Genomic DNA, 17,823 nt, shown 5'->3' with positions numbered 1-17,823 from the left:
AGAGGAACGTACATTCTATTTGGTCTTTCTGCTCTCCTAATCTGGAATTTCTCATGCTTCTGTGTCGACCATTCTGGCTACCGAGGGAATTCACAGCGGTCATTATCACAGCTGTGTACATCCCGCCACAAGCTGACACAGACCGAGCACTTAAGGAACTGTATGGGAGTATAAGCAAGCAGGAAACAGCACACCCTGAGGCTGCGTTCATTGTGACCGGGGACTTTAACAAAGCCAACTTCAAGTCAATAGCACCGAAATACTACCAACACATCAGTTTCAACACATGAGGGGACCGGGTTTTGGACCATTGCTACTCTCCCTTCCGGGATGGCTACAGATCCCTCCACCGCCCACCATTTGGCAAATCGGACCACTCTTCCGTTCTGCTTCTGCCCGCTTACAGGCAGAAACTGAAACAGGAAGCACCCACCCTCAGAACAATCCAGTGCTGGTCGGACCAATCAGACTCTATGCTACAAGACTGTTTTGATCATGCAGACTGGGAGATGTTCCGGTCCGCATCGAGCTTTACACTGATAGCATAATGTGTTTCATCAGAAAGTGCGTAGAGGATGTTGTTCCGACCAATAATAAGCTAATACATTTATGCTCGTTTCGAGGGAAATAACACCACCCTCATAGAGAGAGCTCTCGTGGCCAAAGCTTCAGAGGTTAGTTCACTCTCTGTCTCTGTAGCGGATGTAACCCGATCCTTCCGACGGGTGAATATCCGTAAAGCCGCGGGTCCAGACGGCATTCCAGGCCGCGTCATCAGAGTGTGCGCGAACCAACTGGCTGGTGTTTTTACGGACATTTTCAACCTTTCCCTCTCCTTGTCTGTGGTCAGCATTCAACACCATAGTGCCCTCCAAGCTTGATGTGAAACTCCGGGCTCTGGGCTTAAACAGCTCGCTGTTCAGCTGGATCCTGGACTTCCTGTCAAGCAGACGCCAGGTGGTTAGAATGGGCAGTAACATCTCCTCATCACTGACCCGCAACACTGGAGCCCCACAGGGCTGTGTTCTCAGCCCACTCCTGTATTCCCTGTACACACATGACTGTGTGGCAACACATAGCTCCAATGCCATCATTAAGTTTGCTGATGATACAATGGTGGTAGGTCTGATCACTAACACCGCCTTCGCGGAGAGAGCTCTCGCGGCCGAAGCTACAGAGGTTAGTTCACTCTCCGTCTCTGTAGCGGATGTAACCCGATCCTTCCGATGGGTGAATATCCGTAAAGCCGCAGGTCCAGACGGCATTCCGGGCTGCGTCATCAGAGCGTGCGCGAACCAACTGGCTGGTGTTTTTACGGACATTTTCAACCTTTCCCTCTCCTTGTCTGTGGTCCCCACATGTTTCAAAATGTCCACCATTGTGCCTGTACCAAAGCAATCCAAAATCACTTGCTTAAATGACTGGTGTCCTGTTGCTCTGACCCCCATCATCAGCAAATGCTTTGAGAGACTAATCAGAGATTACATCTGCTCTGTGCTGCCTCCCTCACTGGACCCATTGCAGTTTGCTTATCGCAACAACCACTCCACTGATGATGCCATTGCATCTACACTACACACTGCTTTCTCCCACCTGGAAAAAAGGAACACTTATGTGAGAATGCTGTTTGTAGACTACAGCTCAGCATTCAACACCATAGTGCCCTCCAAGCTTGATGTGAAACTCCGGGCTCTGGGCTTAAACAGCTCGCTGTGCAGCTGGATCCTAGACTTCCTGTCAAGCAGGTCGGGTCCAGGCAGTAAAAGTTGCCTGCCACGACTTCACGACTGCTCCTCGTGCACCTCCGGGAAGAATGGAACCAGGGCGGGGCGCAGCCGTGAGCGGCGCACTGAGCCCAGGAACCAATCATCAAGCCACAAGGGCTCAGGGCAGGGTGGAGGGTTCCACTCAAGCTCGACGCTCACTGGAGCCCAGTCGAGTCCTCTGCGTTCGACTGGATCAGCCCACTCTCCGATGCAGCGATCGAGAGCTCATCCTGCTCTCAAGCCCCGAATGAGACATCAAACTCGCCCTGGGGCGAGCCACCTGCCTCATCCCAAAACTCAACCGGGGCAAACGAGCATACTAGGGAATGGGAGGTCCGTGGGGGATTACCCGATGGAACCACTCCCATTGGGGTCCCCAAATCACCCCCAGCACTAACTGACGCGGCCTCGTATCCGTAGGTAGAAGGACCAGGGCGGGGAGCGGCTGGAGTGGCTTTCCCCTTTAAGAAGGAAAGCCGTGACCGCAGCGTTGCCATGGTTATGCTCTCGCAGTGAGAGCATGAGCCATCCACAAATGCTGTCTCAGCGTGGCTGTAGCCCAGACACGTGAGGCAGCAATCGTGGCCGTCAGAGGTAACGACCGCAACCAGGAAATATACACAGATGGAAAGTCATCTTTAAAAAGACGCTCTCCATCAGTGCCACTCTTTTAGAGGAAAATATACTCTTTTATTATTAGAATATATATACTCTCTTTTAGCTGTCGAAGCGCCCAGGGGCGTTCTCTGCACTTATTTGTGTACGAGGGGGAGAAATCGCTGAAATGCGGCATATATCCAACAGCATACGCAGAGGTGAATGGAACGGCAGTGGAATTCAATGAATGAATTCAATGAATGAACACCTCTCAGCTCTGAAGAAAAAATCTGAATGAGTGGTTGCGAGCCAGCTCCTTTTATACCCGTATGTTCGAGGGAGTGGCATGCAAATTCCACTCGCCAATTCCCATTGGCCTTTTCTCAAAGATCAGAGGTGTTTGGGGCTCCCAAGAGCGACCCCTTGTGTCACTACATCGACACAACGTCGAGTGAGTGACAGATAGGGAATTTGCGTCACCTGTCCTAAGCGTCCACGTCTGAATGAAGCATACTTTGGGCATTAGGGTGGCTGAGCCCCAGAGAAATTTCTGAGATAAATTGATCTACTGGTATGAGAAGTCAGACTTACCACACTGTGAATTTAGCAACAGTAAGGCAGAAAGATCTGCTGCTGAAATCGGTCTGTGCTTACAGAAAATTGGAAGCTGGAACTGTTTTTGAGGTGAACTGTCCACATGGGGGCGCCAAAGGCAAGTTGTATTTTTAGTTGTAAATGACATGATACAGTCAACAGTAATGAATATTTTACTAACCCTATTCACTAACTCAAACACCCAACCCTAAACCTAATCGTCAGTGGAGTAAAATTAAATTTTAAAGCAGAAGTGCAACCACCAAATCACACTCATCATTGTTTATGTGAACGTAATTACTTCATTGTTTATGTGAACGTAATTACTTCATGGTTCCAACAGGACCAGAACTCGTGTTGCAAAGATTGTTTGCGCAATTGATTGATTGCTTGTAGTGGCACAGGGAAAGGTGAATATGTTGGAATTTATGCAAAAATAACTGATGGGGATAGTGCTTGTCAGTTATTGGGGAGGTTGGGGCGATTTCAGGGTACGTGAAAGTTCGGAAGCCGCATGTTGATTTCCTGTGTGATCATGTTGGAAAAGTTGCAGACAAACTTGCTCAACTAACACCTTTTTATTAAACCTATAAAAACTGCTAATGATTCTGTTTGAATGAACTGTATATCATTAACATACTGTACATTCGGTTGTGTTTTAATCTTTGAGGTGGTAATTATACAGGGTCCATAAATGATGTCCTGATCCACCAAAATGATGGAAATCTTCAGAAGGGCCATTCCTGGTGTTTCATCTCCCTCCCTGGAGCAATTTTGGTCATTTTCTAGTCAATTTGTATGAAGCTTTTATCTAAAACAGCTCTATTTTTAGGGTGCCTTAAGTTTTTTTGCTGAGTGTTTGTAAATGTACATTTTATCTATAGTAGTACCAGAGATATAGGAAGAAGGCAGAGACATACTGTGCTGCTAACTCTCTTGTTCTCTCTCTTTCAAATGAGGGAGTGTGACTTAAAGTGAGTAAGGTGATGTAAATTGAGTAACATTTGGTCACAATGGTTCTGATAATAACAGATTGTAGGGCCACAGAACCAGAAATAGCCTTTCGAGGCACACCCAGTGAGTGCCCGTATACATTTCCATTGTGGGTATGTGCTTTTATTTTGGTCTCCTGTGTAATCACGCTTAAACGGAGGGACTTATAATATTGCCTAAAAGAAAATCACTGAGAAAACTGTCAGCTTTGAAAATTCACTGAGCTTAATTTAAGACCAGGATGTCAAAAATAACAGCTCTTGTCAAAATAAAAGCTTGTAGGTATTTAAAATGTCCTACATGTGTTCTTGGATTCAGTACTTGTAGATTATTGAAAATTATGGCTTTTAATCTTTTGAATGGAGATCTAAAATATCCTTCTGCCTCAACCACCTGGGCAACCATCCCCCCCCCCCCCCCCCATCTCTCTCTCTCTCTTTCTCTTTTTGTCTCTCTCTCTCTCTCTTTAATTGAATGGTTTTGCCCCTGAGCTGCATTGTATGCTGATACATACACACAGTCAACACAAGCCAGATTAAACATCTAATCCTGCAAACAGCAAGAGCAAGACAGAGGGTGTGTGGAAGAGAGGGAGAGAGGAAGTGAGAGAGTGATTTACACATGACCTTTGCTCCTCTGCAATGAATGAGAGTTGAAGATGAGCCATCCACTCGTGGCTGTCTGTCAAAAATGACAGGACACACCCCATCTGTGCATGTGTGTGAGACAGCTTTAATCTCTAGTCACTGCATCAGATAGACAGACAGGCAGGCAGGCAGGCAGGCAGGCAGGCAGATAGACAGATAGATAGATAAATAGATAGACAGATAGATAGATAGATAGACAGATAATAAAAAGTGATAGATAAGAAAAAGTGACAGACAGACAGACAGATAGACAGACATACAGATAGACAGATAGATAGATAGATAGATAGATAGATAGATAGATAGATAGATAGATAGATAGATAGATAGATAGATAGATAGATAGATACATACATACATACATACATACAAATATGCTACTCCTACGATTTCTGCAGCTCAACTTGACTTTCCAGGGTTATGAATTAACCAGAAGTAATATCAGCCATGATTTTTAACATCTTTCTTGACTCATCATTTACAGTAATTGGACTGCCAAATGTTTTCTCTAAAATTGATTTAAAATTCAAAATATAGATGATCCAAGATGATAACTGGACGCCACTAAGTCTTGTAAAAAACAGTGAGGTCATGCGAAAACAATGTAGCATTCTGCTGTTGTAAAACAGTTACCGTTGCTTAATGTGTTTTTTATAGTAGGCCATAAACAGCATATACTGTGCAGTATTTGGCTAGTATGTAGGTTAGAGAGAGAGAGACTTCATTTATGTTGAACACACTGCATTGGGACCAGAAAACTTGACAGGAAGTAGCACCCTGAAACAGGAAATCTGAAAAGTAGAGCAAATGAAGGAGAAAAAGTGAGAGGTTTATGGAGAGAGATATGGAACAGTTTACCCAGGATGTCTCTGGCAAGACTCTGTTCGATTAGTTCCTCTTTGCCTCCTACAAGGATTTCCTCCATACTTCATTTTAAATATTTTACACAATTTCCCCCAGGAGAGGGTAGATGTCGGAAGTACGTCTGCGAAGCGTCTGCAGGTTACACTGTAGTGAGCATATGCCTGTGCGCATACACAAACACACACGCACACAGTGTGTGCCACGCAAGAACATAGATTACAGCAGACACTTACCTGCAGGCATCTATGTTTAACTGTGCCTAAATTTACTTAGCAGGAGCACCCAAACACACACAGTCAGACTCAGAGACCCTGCTTGTGGAAATTGCTTTGCGATCTGTGTCTTTAACAAACAGTCTCATTTTGTTGGATCTGAATACATTAATGAAAGTGATCCTATTCAGACTGATTCAAAATTCAAACACATATACACAATTCATAAAAGGAATAATCCACTCAAAAATGAAAATTCTTTCATCATTTACTTAACCTCAATATGATCCAAACCTGTACGGCTTTTTTTCTATCTTTCATTCTTTCTTCTGTGAAATACAAAAGGAAAAGTTTAGTTAAATGTCCTAGCTGCTCTTTTCCATAATGAAAGTGAATACAAACGAACACTGGCAAGCCCCAAAAAATTCTAAAAAGGCACCATAACAGTACCATAAATATAGTACATATGACTCATACACTTTATTTCAGGTCAAACACACTTACACACACACAAACTAACAGATATCCCAGCAGCACTGGCTGTGTTCCACGCTTAGCACTGGTAAATGTGCAAGAATGCAGTTTATTTGCTCTTGGAGACAAAATACTGTTAAATGATTTATTTGTTCCACTATTTGTAAGTAAATGACTTTATTAAAATACACTAGAGAAGACAGAGGAAGAACACACACAGTGGGGGACGGCTGTGGGCCAAAGCTACTGCATACAAACACATCCATACACGTGATTGTAAACACACTTTGCATATAAACCAATCCCCCCTCTCATTTTCTCACAGAATCCGAGACACACACACACTTAGGCTATGTTCGAAAAGGAAAACAACTTACAGAAAACTTATGGAATACATCATGCCTGCCAACACTTCCGATTTTACCGGGTTTCTCCCGTTTTTCCACTCCTCCTCCCGCTGTACTCCCGATTTACAATTTCTCCTGATAAAATCAGAATTGTCCACATCCATACTTTGCTCATGAGAATGTTTTAGACCTCAGGTAGGATTGCCACCACCCGTCCCGTAAAATATGGGATCGTCTCGTATTTCAAAATGAAATGACGTATCTTGTACCGAATCATTACAGGATTTGTCCCATAAGCTATTTAGGTGAAATCATTCCAGATCGTTAATTTAACATTGAAATAAGTTGGACATTTTTTCATACAGTGGGTAGAGGGTTGTCTGAAAAGTCTACACATTGTGCTGAAATGTGCCAATACTGTAGAGGGTATGGTAAGGGACCATCTGAAAAGTCCACATATTGTGCTAAAAAAAAAAAAACAAAATCTCCCTATTTTTCAATCCGATGTTGGCAGGTATGGTATATATTGTATACTACCTACTGTTTAAAAAAAATGTGTAAGTGAAACAGGCATTAATCCAGGATAAACTTCTCAAACAGTAGTATGCTACATTGTAGGCTACTCACATGATCTCATCACGTTGCATGTTAAATTCAACAAGTGGCATCCAGTTTTTTTCCTGGAAATATATATTTTTTTATTTTTAATTATTAAGGGCTGTTCACTCTGTTGTATACTGCTCGTTTTGGCAAATGTAGTAGGTCATCCAGGTATTCTGTGCATACAGTAAATGTGCATACTGTGCACAAAATACATACTACTGTATATACTGCAGCAACAGTAAAAGTAGTATGGTAGTACTGTATATTCCGGAATATAAATCGCGTTTTTTTCATCATCTGAAAGGTCCTGCGACTTATAGTCCAAAGCGACTTACATACATAATTTTTGTTCTGCGAAACCGGCCAGTCAAACACGCTACACAATAAAACACATATGCTTACACACAAACAGATGAAAACAACACTCATAGTGATGGTAGTAGCATTTTAAAGTAGCCTATTCAGAATTTTACTCCTTTATAAAGTGCTTTATGCAACCAGTTTAAATATTTTGTCCATCATAACATTATCTTTCTAACGCTGACAAACAACTCCTCACATGCCCATAAAATGACGTTCCATCCACTCAACTCGTAGTAAAAACATTCAGTCAGTGAACAGGATAGAGCATACTGTAAGAAAGAGGATTGCAAATATAAGCTATAAGAAACATCCACAGATAGACCATCGCTAACGTTAATGAATTAATAGAATACGGCAGGCGTACTACTTTACTTACAGACTAAAAGCTGTTTATTTGTGCACAAAATAGAATTACAACAGAAGTGGCTTATTTGTCATGTTTTTTTTTTTAATGAAACATAAGCAGAAAATTAAAAGCTGTTACACATGATTACTTTGAGCAAATACTCCAGATTAAAATACGCAGTGATACGATGCGTAGATGCTGAGGTAATCTTCATGCTGGAGCGGGTCTGACATGCTGCTGAACGGATGGCTGCTCCCGGCTCCTAATGCCTGCCGCCTGCACCCTCTGTCAGTGCAACTTATACACAGATGCGATCTATCTGTGTTTTTTTTCTCTCAACAGCACAATTTTGACACGATGCGATTTGTATTCAGGTGCGACTTTATTTTCGGAAAATACGGTATGCTACTCCGAAACATTTCCTTAGAAGTGACTAATGCTTTAGCTAATAAAGAGCAGTTCTCTCAACAGGTAGTAAACAAAAGAGCAGATTAGAGCTTCTCCAAACAATCCAGCCTCTTTACAGGGTCTAAGTGCACAAAGAGCTCTGATGATTGCAGAGTAAACAACTACCCATTACGCACCCTGTGTTGGACTGCTATCACAATTAGAGAGTCATCACTGCTGCAAAGACCAGCTTAGATCAGCGCAAATTTTTCTGTCTTAGTTTATGCTTAAATGCTGTGACTGCCGACATTTTGACTGGCGACATTTCATAATGTAGGTCGTTACAAAAGTGAAATGTTTGTGTGGCACTAAATCAAGTCACATTTTCTTTCAAACAGATTTGGTTTTTAAGGTTAATGCTCTATCGAGTTTTAAATCAACAAAACCTACCTCTCTACCCTAAACCTAAACCTAACCGATTGTGTCATAAAAGAAAATGTGAGATGAAAAACGCAATTGCTAAAGCAACCACGTTTTTGTGGTGCTTCTATGACACTTTCGGCTCATGTGTTGACTCGCATGCTCTTCAGGAATCCGATCTCGAAAAAAGCTCAACTTTACAATGACCATTGTCAAGCAACCGTTTTCCTGCATAGTTGTGCTAGTTACATATCTCTTGTAGCCATGGCAATAAACTGGATAACCTACCATCATTCAGTCAGTGTTATCAAAATATAAGTCCAAATGAAACTACAGAAGAACATCCAACTGTATTTAGGACTGCCACAGTATACAGGTGCATCTCAATAAATTAGAATATCGTGGAAAAGTTCATTTATTTCAGTAATTCAACTCAAATTGTGAAACTCGTGTATTAAATAAATTCAATGTACACAGACTGAGTAGTTTAAGTCTTTGGTTCTTTTAATTGTGATGATTGTGGCTCACATTTAACAAAAACCCACCAATTCACTATCTCAAAAAATTAGAATACATCATAAGACCAATAAAAAAACATTTTTAGTGAATTGTTGGCCTTCTGGAAAGTATGTTCATTTACTGTATATGTACTCAATACTTGGTAGGGGCTCCTTTCGCTTTAATTACTGCCTCAATTCGGCGTGGCATGGAGGTGATCAGTTTGTGGCACTGCTGAGGTAGTATGGAAGCCCAGGTTTCTTTGACAGTGGCCTTCAGCTCATCTGCATTTTTTTGGTCTCTTGTTTCTCATTTTCCTCTTGACAATACCCCATAGATTCTCTATGGGGTTCAGGTCTGGTGAGTTTGCTGGCCAGTCAAGCACACCAACACCATGGTCATTTAACCAACTTTTGGTGCTTTTGGCAGTGTGGGCAGGTGCCAAATCCTGCTGGAAAATGAAATCAGCATCTTTAAAAAGCTGGTCAGCAGAAGGAAGCATGAAGTGCTCCAAAATTTCTTGGTAAACGGGTGCAGTGACTTTGGTTTTCAAAAAAACACAATGGACCAACACCAGCAGATGACATTGCACCCCAAATCATCACAGACTGTGGAAACTTAACACTGCACTTCAAGCAACTTGGGTTATGAGCTTCTCCACCCTTCCTCCAGACTCTAGGACCTTGGTTTCCAAATGAAATACAAAACTTGCTCTCGTCTGAAAAGAGGACTTTGGACCACTGGGCAACAGTCCAGTTCTTCTTCTCCTTAGCCCAGGTAAGACGCCTCTGACGTTGTCTGTGGTTCAGGAGTGGCTTAACAAGAGGAATACGACAACTGTAGCCAAATTCCTTGACACGTCTGTGTGTGGTGGCTCTTGATGCCTTGACCCCAGCCTCAGTCCATTCCTTGTGAAGTTCACCCAAATTCTTGAATCGATTTTGCTTGACAATCATAAGGCTGCGGTTCTCTCGGTTGGTTGTGCATCTTTTTCTTCCACACTTTTCCCTTCCACTCAACTTTCTGTTAACATGCTTGGATACAGCACTCTGTGAACAGCCAGCTTCTTTGGCAATGAATGTTTGTGGCTTACCCTCCTTGTGAAGGGTGTCAATGATTGTCTTCTGGACAACTGTCAGATCAGCAGTCTTCCCCATGATTGTGTAGCCTAGTGAACCAAACTGAGAGACCATTTTGAAGGCTCAGGAAACCTTTGCAGGTATTTTGAGTTGATTAGCTGATTGGCATGTCACCATATTCTAATTTTTTGAGATAGTGAATTGGTGGGTTTTTGTTAAATGTGAGCCAAAATCATCACAATTAAAAGAACCAAAGACTTAAACTACTTCAGTCTGTGCGCATTGAATTTATTTAATACACGAGTTTCACAATTTGAGTTGAATTACTGAAATAAATGAACTTTTCCACGACATTCTAATTTATTGAGATGCACCTGTATACTGAAGGTGCCCTATATTTTTATTTGTGTAAATACGATGTAGATGCTCAAAGATCTTGTATGTTAGAAAAACTGATATTCAAAGAGGTATGCCGAGGAAAAACTGTGGATTGATTCTCAGAGTGCTTTGAGGGGAGTGCCAAGAGAGCAAAGATGGATGGTAGCAATTTTTACTCCACTGGCTCTCAGGTAAATACACATGCCTCCTGCTAAATGGATATAGAGGTGTTTTTATACAAGCATGTTTGTGCTTCAGTTAGAGGCTTTATGCAAGCCAGGCACAGTGGACTTTGTCTGCTGGGCTGATGGGGGAACATTGGGCTCTTTCAGGGTGGTAATGGCTCTACCCACACAGGGACAACCTGAAGCCAAGCAAAATGAGGGGTCTTTACAGTGAAAACAAGACTCAAATGATATCCAGCAAGCAGCCAAGTGGCACACACAAACACAGCTCAAGCATTTGAATTAGAGGCAACAAATGTTTATGTGTCAATGAGGAGTTTATTGGCACAGCAGTGGGTATTTGTGCAAGTTGTTGAAAATGGGAATATACAAATCTGGAGCTTCAAGTAATACTAACCACAATAATTCAAAAAAATTACACCTGAATTTGCATTCTCAAAAATCATTAGGTGAAATGGTCTCTTTGAAAAGTGCTAATTGAAAATCTGGGGATCAAAATCTAATATAAACCTGGAAAAGAATGTTTAAAGATTTGAAAAATGAACAAAAATTAAAAAAAAAAAAAAAAACATTGGGTTAGAAATAAAAATTATTAAAAAATATTTTAGATGTTTAGTTCACTAACATTGATCAGGTTAACTCCTTTGTACAAAAGATCAGATTTCTTTGCTTTCATTGCAGCACAAGATTCTCATTCTCAAATCATGTTGGGATAACATGGATCCTCAGGTTTTGCACAAACTCAAACTGTTATGCACACATAATATAATTTGTGATTAAGAAAAAAATTTAGTTTAGAAAAATGCAAAATAGAAGCATTTTCAGAAATGGATTCAGACTTTTGAATTCCATCACTTGTGGTGGTGGTGTAGTGGACTAAAGCACTGAACAGATAAGTGGAAAGTTGTTGGTTCAATCCCCACAGCCACCACCATTGTGTCCTTGAGCAAGGCACTTAACTCCAGGTTGCTCCAGGGGGATTGTCCCTGTAATCAGGGCACTGTAAGTCCCTTTGGATAAAAGTGTCTGCCAAATGCGTAAATGTAAATGCTTGTCTTAAGTTACTTTGGTGTCTTTGAGAGGGAGTTTCTTTTTTCTTTTTCACTTTCACATGTACAGTAGCCAATTAACATTGAATACGTTTAGCTCCATCAATAAATGTTTCTCAGAGTTTTGTTGAATTCTCTATGCAGGGCAAATGGCATCTTATTGCTTGCTGTGTCCTGAGCTGAAAGACCATCTATCTGGGATCAGACCTGGTGTTCAAAACCCAGTTTACAAACTCATTAACACTGTGGGTCGACTGCATTTTTTTTCTTCCCACCTTCACCCTCACTTATCATCCAGCAGTGGCAATCACACAAAGCTTCTGGATTCAATGTATTCTTAGAAACCAGAAATGGTTGCCAGGGACAACAGCTCGAGGCAAAGACGATAGCTTGCTTGGATCAAAACACTTCTCCTAGCATGGCTGCATTGTGAACAGTGCCAGTGTGGGTTTCCAAGACCTTTAAGACTTCCCTTTAATAGGACTCAAAAGGTTCCTTTTTATATTTGCAGTGTGGTAAAAGTTTAACTTAATTTTGTTGGCTTTTTTTATTTAATTTTTGCCACTTTTATTAATGGGACAGCGGGAAAAGGAACAGGAAATGATTGTTGCAAGCCAAATTCGAACGCACATTGCCCACATGAACACTACAACTCAATATGTCAGAGCATGTGCACTAACTGTTACACCACAGCTCTGACTTTAACTGAAAATAGTGGAAGTATCATTTTATTTCTTTGAAGGGAACGCAAAAATGGAAAATGCTGCTATTAAAACATAGATAGTTGACGAATAACATGGAATTTGACTATTTTTATTCAGCATGGTGGTACTTATGTATGAATGACCCAAGTTTGAATTCGGTCATTTCCAAATCCCTGTATTCACTCCCCTACTCAACCAGCTTGAACCAGCCTAAAATGGTTTTCTGGTCTTTCCAGTCTGGTCTGGATTGCTGGTTTTAAAGAGGTTTGGGGCACTCGTCAGCTTGGTCATGCTGGAAGGACAACTAGACCAGCTTAAACCAGCTAATAACTAAAAGCCAGCTTAGGCTAGTTTATTTAAGCAGTTTCTTTTTTCACCAGGGTGTTCTCCCTGTCTGATTTTGTGCACTAACCACTCTGTCATTTGCCCAGTTTTAACCCCATTTTGTTTGTTTTCCTTTGTAGATTTGACTATCAAGAGCTCCTTCACAACTCCACATTCTGTCTTGTTCCACGTGGTCGGCGCTTGGGGTCATTCCGTTTCCTGGAGTCTTTGCAGGTACGAAATTAAAAAGTGGCCTCTTTCTGAACTACTAAAAACAGTCAAGAATGCTTCCACAAGCTGACGGGACCTTTTAGCGATGCACGAGGTGGATTATGAAAACAGTCAGGTCTTGGAGTCTCCCAGATAAACAGCACATTAGCCGTGGAGTGGAAAAACGTCCCAGGTGCAAATATTCTTGGACGTCGCAGCGATGTGAGTGAAAGGGCCGGAAACTCGCACAGGGTGCCCTCGACTCTGCCGAGTTGTGCTGAATCCACAAAACAGTGGGTTTGGCAGCCAGCTCGGCCCTCACACTGATTCTTCAGCATTCCTCACTCTTTCTGTTCTCCCTTCATGCTTTTCCATATAAGTCCCCTGTCTAAATTTCGTAGATCTTTTCTCTTTGAGGCAGCCAAAGCCAAGAACTGGCAATTACCAGCGCAGAGGAAAAGTTCTATAACAGTGGTTCACAGACATTTAAGAATAAGTACCAACATTGATCAAATCAGAACATCCGTAATTTTTTCTGCACTGAGCAAACTGACATCTCTTTTAGCTTAAACTGAAGTGTGCAACTTTTTCGATGTTAAAAAAGTTTGTCCCATCCCAGCTTAATATGCAGAGACAACTATAAGCCATTTGCGAATGAACAGTTGATATTTTACATTGGTGTGTTTAAATGGGTATAATTAAAGTGTATATGCTTTTTCCATCGGACCCCCAGAAATGTTGAATTTTTTCCACTGTGTTGACTTGTTGTTGGACTCAATCCAATGACGTTTGAAATCCGGTCTGTTCACGCACATGTGCACTCCTTGAAAACCTGTAAGGACACCACTTGTCCACATTCTCCAGGAGAAAGCTAGGTGTGTTAAAACACTTTCTCTTAATACTTAAACAGCATAAGTAAATCTGTGTTCCTGTTTACATGACATTTCAGAAAGCCGCTTTCTGCAAATACCCTGGAATAAACTGTTTTCTTAAGTGCATGTAAATGTGGTCAGTGTCTCTGTGGTGCTATAAAAATTGCTCTGTTTGTTTGAGCAGTCCATCCAGCCCAGGGAGTAGCTTCTAAAAACACAGTGTAATTGCAAATGTTAATATGCAAATTTTGCAGTTGAATTCAAACACATTAATAAAACTACATTTTGGAGTTTGATCTTAAAACTTTATCTCTCTGTCTAGAGAGCACTTGGAGTCAGACTGGTTACATTACTGATGCCGTGCTCAAAAATGAAAGCATCTAGATGCATACATTGAGGGCAAACAGATTCATATCTTGCATATTTTGCTGATAACTTCAGTTTTATGCCGCTCTCTTTTTAGCATGCAGAATAAAATTGTGGTGCGCAGTCTCTGATCAGCGCACAGCTCGTGAAGAGCCAACACATTACCTATTTGCGTCCCGCATTGCAGCAAAATGTGAATCTTATAAAGCTATATTAAAATTGTATATACAGTACATCATAAATTGGAAAAAATGTCTATTTTATGTGCAAAATATTAACACTGGGCCAAATATTATATTAGTATTGACCATTACAAAGTTAATTTGTGCCTAAATACAGATTGGATTAGATTTAGGGGCTTCCACATGACTCGCGTCAGCGTTGCCAAATACATTGAGCTATATGGAGTGAAGCATCAGAGTTACCCCCGTTGACCCCATTGTCATTGACCTTTCAATGCGGCAGCCAATGTTTACCAGGCAATTTGCATATAGGCAAAGTCTGTCTTTGCGATGACAGGTCCAACTTTACACCAAAGTGATTTTCACACGTTTTATCCACCGGCGCCGGAATGAGTTTCGAAGTGGGGGGAGTGCAGCAGCAAACTGGGCTAGTTGTGATGTCATCGCAACAACATTCCGCAGTCAATGTGGCCAATTTATAAAATAAATAAATAATAATATGGCCAATTTATACCAGACCAGATTCCAAGATTGTCAAAATCACGGTGACTGACTAGTTATTTATCAACATACACAGTTCGAATGTTGACGCAGTCTAACTAAAGAGATTCAAATCTGCTTCCGTGCTGACACAGAGAGAGACTGGCTATACACTTGTCACTGCACAGTTCACGCATACCTTTGATGAAGCAGCTGTCTTTGGTTTCGGATATTTCTGGAACACTCTATTGGTGGTTCAACTGCGTGTTCTTGTGTATGAGTCCCTCTCTTTTATGTATCTATTAAATCATTTGATAGTCTTTTATTATTTGTGTCTGCATTCAACAACGTTACACAAGCACAAAATGCCCTGTGTTTTATACCTTTTTAAAACAGCATATTGCATTCGACATTGTGTGACATGAAGAGTTAAGGGTTAAAGTTATTTCCTCATCCCCAATAATAGGATACAAAGCAATATTTCTTCATTATCCTACTTTGTCTAATGCTGTTGACTTTATGACTGATCTTCGATATCTATCTTGTCTTACTGTGAATTAAGTCAAATTTCCCTCTTGATAGAAGAATAACACAAAACCCACAAAGGTTTTAAAACCCGTTATTTTACTTGATAACATTGTGCAAACAGTATCTGGTCATTCTATAAGTCATATAATGCAAGTTATAACTACTTACATTAACATCTGGACTTGTGTATAACAGAACATCTCCTTATTGTTCAACAAGTGTCTACAAACAACATAGAATGACAGTGAAAACTAGCCAGTTCTCATGGTCTCATCCACTTTCATTCATTTTTGGCTTTTTTTTTTATTCAGGTTTCTGGGCTTTTGTAGATCAGTGGTTAGATGGATCGATCAGACATCTGCATTGTTTCACTTTCCTTGGTGCAAAGGGCAAAATGGCATGTTTACCTAATTAAATTGGCTGTTGTCGTTGCATAATTAATAAGGTACATCTGTGCAGGTTTTGCGGACTGATTGGGGGTGTTATTAATTGAACTTTAAAAGTTACTGGGGGTTATAGTTATGTTTTAAGCTCTGTTTAATGTTAATTATGTCATTTTATGTTATGACGGGTTTGTTTTTGTAATACCATGGGTGAGATTATTTCTTTGAGTTAGGTGTGATACTCTTTGAGGTAAGAATGGTCATCTCAAGGCTTTTTGGAGCTCTAAATCAAATGAACCAATTGATTAGGATATTGAGTTACTGTTTTGAAGGACTTGTAACACCTTTATCACTGGTGACACTTGCTGATGAAATCACATGACTTGGCTAGTATGAATTGGTTTGAAATAAATGCTTCGTTAATATTTCAAAGCTTACAGAGATGTGCTTCTTAAGCGCCCTTCACTTGTTTAAGATTGTTGAAGCCTGACCTGTTGATTGCTTGAGCGAGAAATCAGTTTGATCATTATTTTCTATCAAGAACAGCAAAGGAATGATTCAGCGGCTAGCATTCACTTCTGTTCTGTCAATTCCCATGCTATACTACTATTAAAGCATGCGCAGAAGTGCGCATATTTTTATGTCAGCCGAAGTTCAGTTGCGCCTCTGTTTGAAAACTGTCGAATTGTTGAAATTGTTGAAGAGCTATTGAATGTTTCATAATTTTATTTTTGAAAATTTCCTTTATTGTTTCTGAGCATTTGAAGATGAGACCTCATTTCTTTAACTAATTCAAATTCACCAAGAATATCCCAACATAAACAAGTCCTCTTATTACTTTCTGCATTTAAAATATCAAAGAAATTGGCAGGACTTTTTTCACTTCTCCAAATACATGTTTTCAGTGTTTACTGTATACACCTCCCACTTTCTGGCTTGGCAAACTTGTAAAATCGTCCTTCAGTGACACCATCTGCAAAGAATTTCATGTGGAGTTTAATGCGGCGTGCAACGCTGGTGTTAAGCAGTGCTTTGACGTCTCAATGCATGTCATGTGCAGGCACCTTTACAGTCAAATACATAACATACATGAAGTATTTTGTCCTCTCTTTAATAGTTGAGAATCCTATTTATTTTGCTATCCTAAATATGAACAATTATTTGGTTGGTTGCATTTCATTATTTTAATTTAGCTTTGTTTTTCCCTGCTGTCCATGACTCTATCAGAACAGACCTAGACTGAGTTGAGAACCACCATTCTAGAATATCCTCCAATCTCTTTCACCCTGACATTGCTGCTTTCTCTCTTATTTCACACCCTCTGTCTCTCTAGTTCTGATTCCTAGATACACTTCTTGCAAAAAAATGGCTGAACATGCAGCCATGGAATGGATCATTGCCAAGAGGGATCCATGCTAGTCATGCAGCCATAAAGCTATCATCTCAAGCTCCTGGATCTCTGTGGGCTCAGCAGGCCAAGGCAGCAATCAGTCAACTGAAGCAATTTGTTGCTGTCTGCCCATGTGTCCTCTAACGCCTGTTTAGGATGAAACCCAGGCCATGCAACTGTTAGAAGGGCTGTGTTTGATCTCAAGACCGCACTCTCTTGTGATTTAATTAAAAATCAGACCAGAATACTGGGTGAATGGCAAAAAATTTAAAAAATAAAATGAAGTAAAAGCAAACAAGGAATCTGGGAGCAAAAGTAGAGCAACATCAAAATGGGGTGGTAAACAAGAGGGAAGGCGAGCATCAAATTCTTCTACCACCCCTGAAGCTGGGGAAGGGGGGGGGGTAATTAACATATCTGTCTGGCTGGATCTCTGATAAAAATTGCTGGATGGGAAGAGTGAGTCATGCACAGGCCCTCCTGAGACTTCTTGCACATCCAAGCAGCCTTTTCAGCACACACTATATTCTATCTCATAACCTTGCCTGAAGGGAAAAATAACACGCACTATATCTATATTTA

The 17,823-nt window shown here is 40.9% G+C and overlaps 1 protein-coding gene across 2 annotated transcripts in view; it reads left to right on the top strand.

Annotated features, from left to right (window-relative positions):
• LOC127420630 (exostosin-1c-like) overlaps positions 1-17,823 on the top strand; it is a 66,913-nt gene that overhangs the window by 42,328 nt on the left and 6,762 nt on the right. For both annotated transcript variants that reach the window (XM_051663038.1, XM_051663037.1), the window contains exon 3: positions 12,971-13,064. In XM_051663038.1, the coding sequence (XP_051518998.1) occupies positions 12,971-13,064 (94 nt within the window). The remainder of the gene's footprint in view (positions 1-12,970; positions 13,065-17,823) is intronic.

The sequence above is a fragment of the Myxocyprinus asiaticus genome, chromosome 30 (assembly GCF_019703515.2).
Source record: "Myxocyprinus asiaticus isolate MX2 ecotype Aquarium Trade chromosome 30, UBuf_Myxa_2, whole genome shotgun sequence".
NCBI classification, from domain to species: Eukaryota; Metazoa; Chordata; class Actinopteri; order Cypriniformes; family Catostomidae; genus Myxocyprinus; species Myxocyprinus asiaticus.
This window is presented reverse-complemented; position numbering and strand designations above follow the sequence as displayed.